At 39.1% G+C, this 5000-nt stretch overlaps 1 protein-coding gene across 1 annotated transcript; it reads left to right on the forward strand.

The window, feature by feature from the left end:
- Nucleotides 1–1026: 1026 nt before the first annotated feature.
- Nucleotides 1027–2925, forward strand: LOC125200363 (trimethyltridecatetraene synthase-like). Its single transcript, XM_048098016.1, has 3 exons — nucleotides 1027–1932; nucleotides 2089–2337; nucleotides 2459–2925. The coding sequence occupies exons 1-3, from the start codon at nucleotides 1033–1035 to the stop codon at nucleotides 2840–2842; spliced, it is 1533 nt and encodes a 510-aa protein (XP_047953973.1). The 5' UTR covers nucleotides 1027–1032; the 3' UTR covers nucleotides 2843–2925.
- The last annotated feature ends 2075 nt before the right edge of the window (nucleotides 2926–5000 follow it).

Consider the following 5000-nt stretch of genomic DNA (forward strand, 5'->3'; position numbering starts at 1 on the left):
TGTTTTATTATTGTAGATTGTCTTACTAGCTACTACTATTAAATACTCTATCGTTGAGTTTATACTAGTATTATTTAGGGTTTCCTTTAATGAATTGATTGCAATGTTCCTGTTTTTATTGTGGTGAATTGTTAGTGTGTTTATGACTTCTGGATGGTGAACTTTGATTTTTGTTTTGTTTTGGTTGGATGTGAAATTTAGCCACTTTGATTCAATACTACATATATAGATTATTAGATTTACAGTAATCAAGGAATCATGCAAATTGTCAAGTTGTCTTATACATTGTCACATACGCATGATTGATTTAAGAAATACTCCACTACACATTGTTACAAAAGATGCTTGCAACATCTAATGTAGTTAACAAAAACTACACATTCAAAATCACCATTCTTTGACTCTTAATTGCACATAGTTTATAAGTAGAAATCATTATCCAAAAATAATAAAATAATTAGCAGTGCAAATTCATATTTACTACTTGGTATTAATTTTTTTTTTAATTTAATCCTCTATTTGTATGTATATGTATAGTGGTTCGTAAATATAGTATTTATATGAGTTTATAGTAGTCCTCCAAATTAATATTTTTCTAACAACTTCTCCAAGTAAGTGGAAATTTACATTTTTATCAAGAGAAGTAACAACATGAGTCCCAATCTTTAAAAGCATCTAAAGAATGTGGTTTGGTCTTGGATTCAATTTCTTTAAATTTTATTTATTTGCCAATCAAAAATACTCCATATGAGTCTATTTTTAGCAATAATTTAGAGTTGAATTATTTTATTATTATATGGAGTGTTTCTTTTGAATTAGTAATAGGATATACGAACCACCAATGATTCAGTCAAAGTTTTACTTCTTGTAGACTAAAACAAAAATTATTTATCTCATCATTAAATATTAAACTACTATTTTCTTTAAATATTTTAATAGTAGTATAATATTTTACAATTATTCCAACCCTCCTATCTATATAAGTATACATAATACACCTAATCAACATTCTCTTTCATAAAATTATTCCCAATGGAAAACCAAATCATAGCAATATCCTTACTCCTCATACTCACCTTGCTAACATTACACATCCTAAAAAAATTATTCCCACAAAAAAAACTAAACCCACCGCCCGGCCCGAAACCATGGCCCGTGATAGGCAATCTCAACCTAATCGGGCCGCTCCCACACCGCTCCATCCACCAACTCTCCCTACAATACGGCCCGGTAATGCTCCTCAAATTCGGCTCCTTTCCGGTCGTCGTTGGCTCCTCAGTCGATGCAGCCAAGATCTTCCTCAAAACAATGGACCTCACCTTCGCCTCGCGCCCCAAAACCTCCGCCGGAAAATACCTCACCTACAACTACTCCGACATCACGTGGTCCGACTACGGCCCGCACTGGCGGCAGGCCCGAAAAATGTGCTTGATGGAGCTCTTCAGCGCGCGGCGGATCGACTCATACGAGTACATTCGGGCCGAAGAAACGGGCTCTCTCGTGAAGGAGATTTTCGGGCTTTCGGGCCGGGCTTTTTTGGTTAAGGATAGCTTGTCGACTCTGAGCTTGAACGTGATCAGCAGGATGGTTTTGGGGCGGCGCTATATGGACGGCAGGGAGAGCGCCGCCGTCTCGCCGGAGGAGTTCAAGAAGATGTTGGATGAGCTTTTCTTTCTTGGTGGGGTGTTTAATATTGGTGATATGATTCCGTATATCAATTTCTTGGATTTGCAAGGGTATGTGAAGAGGATGAAGGTGTTGAGCGAGAAATTCGACCGGTTTTTGGAGCGCGTGCTCAACGAGCACGAGGTGAGGAGGCAGGATGCGACGGATCACCCGAGCCGGGATATGGTCGACGTGCTTCTCGAGTTCGCTGAGGATCCGACGTTGGAGGTGAAGCTTGAGAGACACATGGTCAAAGCGTTTACTCAGGTATATATGATCATTGTCGTAGTAATTTATGAAATTCCATCTTAAAATCAATTGATGATAATTGTAGTAGTTCATTAAATAGGTGTCACTTTTGTTATTGTTATGAGTTGTGTGGTGCAACATTTTGTTTTGTTTTTTTTTTTATTTTTTATTTAGGATATGTTGGCCGGTGGGACTGAGAGTTCAGCTGTGACTGTGGAATGGGCAATGTCGGAATTGCTAAAAAAACATGAGTTTTTTAAGAAGGCGACTGAGGAGCTCGATCGAGTCATAGGTCAAAATAGGTGGGTGACGGAGAAAGATATACCTAGCCTCCCTTATGTGGAGGCCATTGTCAAGGAAATCATGAGACTGCACCCGGTGGCACCAATGTTGGTGCCCCGTCTAGCAAGGGAAGACTGTAAGGTATATTATTTATTTATTATTGTGTTTCATAAAATTGGCATTTAACTATAGTTAATGGTTGGTGTTGGTTAGTAATTATAGAAAATTCAATGAATTTGTTATTAAAATATCATATATGCAGGTGGGTGAGTATGATATCAAGAAGGGGACCCAAGTGTTTGTTAATACATGGACAATCCATAGAGATCCATCCATATGGGAAAATCCCAATGAATTTTATCCGGATAGATTTCTTCGAAAGAATATTGATGTTAAGGGACAAGATTTCGAGCTTTTGCCATTTGGATCGGGCCGAAGAATGTGCCCGGGCTATGCACTAGGCCTAAAGGTGATCCAATCAAGCTTGGCGAATCTATTGCATGGGTTCAATTGGAGTTTGCCGGGTGACATGAAGCCCGAAGAGTTGAACATGGAGGAGACTTTCGGACTTTCTACGCCAAAAAAATTCCCACTTATTACTATTGCTCAGCCTAGACTTCCACTTCACCTCTATAATTCCATGTAAATATTTGCTTCGCATTTCAGACTTATTGCAATGCATGGTGCTATAAGTTATGTGTTATAATAAAATGTTGCACTTAATTTTAATGATCCGTTTCAGGCAATTTTCCAACAACTTTCGATGACCAAAATTAGACACTATCCGAGGCAGTTTTCCGGCCCCACAGGCGCCCCGAGATGTGTGTTGACATGGTCGGCGAAAAATTGTCTTTCCATCGAGCCCATCTGGAGCTCGTTGACCATGTCGATCTATATCTTTGGGGGCCCGGGTGCCAGGCAATGAGCTCTTATATTGTGAATACGGGCTGGGTCCATTATGCTGAAAGGCCCAAATTCAGGCCCATCATCCAGATCCATTTGACAATATTTTGAAATCTTTTTGCTGCTTCATGCCAAAATTAAGAGCATGTAGTGTAGGGTCATCTTATCGACAAATCTTATCTTTGGGGTAATAAAGTGGAAAGGCATAAAAAAGCATTTCACAAATAATTGATCTCAATAATGCTGCACCTTTGGAAAGTTGTAAATCTCAATTGTGAAATCAGAATGGTTTATTTCATCTTTGAGTATTAATTAAACTGTGTAACAGATTCGTTGTATTTCTTTCATTGAAAGAGTTAAGCATGGCGGCTTACGGAGCTCTAGTTTCTCTTATGCATATCTTAGATACCCTTCACAAACATCCTTCTCCTCCCATTTCTATCGACACAAAACAAGTTGAATCTCTCACTCAAATTGTTACCTTCTTGCTGGAGTTTCTTGATGCTTATATTTCCCCTGTTGTTGTTGATGGCCGTGAAGCTGATCCATTGGAGTGTCGCATTGCTAATGCAGTTTATGCAGCTGAGGACGTTATCAAATCCCAGATTGTGGTTCAGATTGACAAACGATCACCAATCGTTGAGGGTCATGGCTTCTATCAAGATCTGCAGAAAGTGATAGAAGATATGAATTTGATCAAGAAAGAGGTGGAGAAGATTGCAGTGGAAGCTCATCTGCAACAAAAGCCAGTTGCTGCCTTGACGTCTTCTTCCACTGTGAAGGAAAACGTGATGGTGGGCTCTGAGGAAGTGTTTCTTGAAGTTTTGGATAAGCTCACTAGAGATCAACTCAACCGCCAAATCATCCTCATCACAGGGATAGGCGGAATTGGTAATTGATAGAATTTTGAATCCTATCGATCAGCAATAGAGCACTCGAACGATTACGAAGAACAAGATAAACCCTAGTTGAGGTGCGGGGGGCGATTTCCGCCAGAACCGGAGGAATGAGAACAAGTAATTAACTTTATTTCTCAATAAATGAAAATACGATAGAATTCTATTATATAGAATTCTAAACCTATGTTGGATCGTTGGCACTAGAATTTCTCCTTTGTTTTTGATTGAGATGATGGTTGTATAGTCTCTGTTTTAGGAGTTCTTATGGAGGTGAGTTTTCAGGGAGAAAGTCTGATAATTAGATAGATGAAAAAAATGGTTCAACTTACAAAAGACTCTCCATCTCTACTAATTAAAGATGGAATACGAGACACCTTTTCTAGGAAATGAAAACACATGCTAGAGAATTAATGACTAGTGTCATAATCAGCCAACCTACTAATGACACTCTAAACAAAAAGCATAATTAAACTTTTTCTGCTGCACATTAACTACAGTTCTCCCTCTTAATGTGCTGCTCCATGACACCAAGAAGTTCTCTGAACTTGAAAAACTTTTCCTTTGGAAGTGCTTTGGTGAAGATGTCTGCCACTTGATCTTCGGACTTGCAAAATGTGAGCTGAACTTCACCTTCTTCAATGGCTTCTCGGATGAAATGATATTTGATGTTGATGTGTCGAGTGCGGCTATGAAAAACAGGATTCTTGCTCATAGCAATTGCTGATTGGTTGTCGCAAAACAGCTCGGTAGCCTCCTTCTGCTTCATTCCAATATCACCAAGAATCTTTCTCAGCCAATACACCTGTGATGTCGCCATAGCAGCTGCAACATATTCAGCTTCGGCAGTTGACTGTGCCACACTCTCCTGCTTCTTTGAACTCCAAGAAAACACACTTGAACCAAGAGAAAATGAGTAACCCGTAGTACTCTTCATATCATCCAAACATCCGGCCCAATCGCTATCGCAATAGCCTTGCAAATTAATTTGGGCACCTTTGACAT

This window comes from Salvia hispanica, unplaced genomic scaffold (assembly GCF_023119035.1).
Source record: "Salvia hispanica cultivar TCC Black 2014 unplaced genomic scaffold, UniMelb_Shisp_WGS_1.0 HiC_scaffold_931, whole genome shotgun sequence".
Lineage (NCBI taxonomy): Eukaryota > Viridiplantae > Streptophyta > Magnoliopsida > Lamiales > Lamiaceae > Salvia > Salvia hispanica.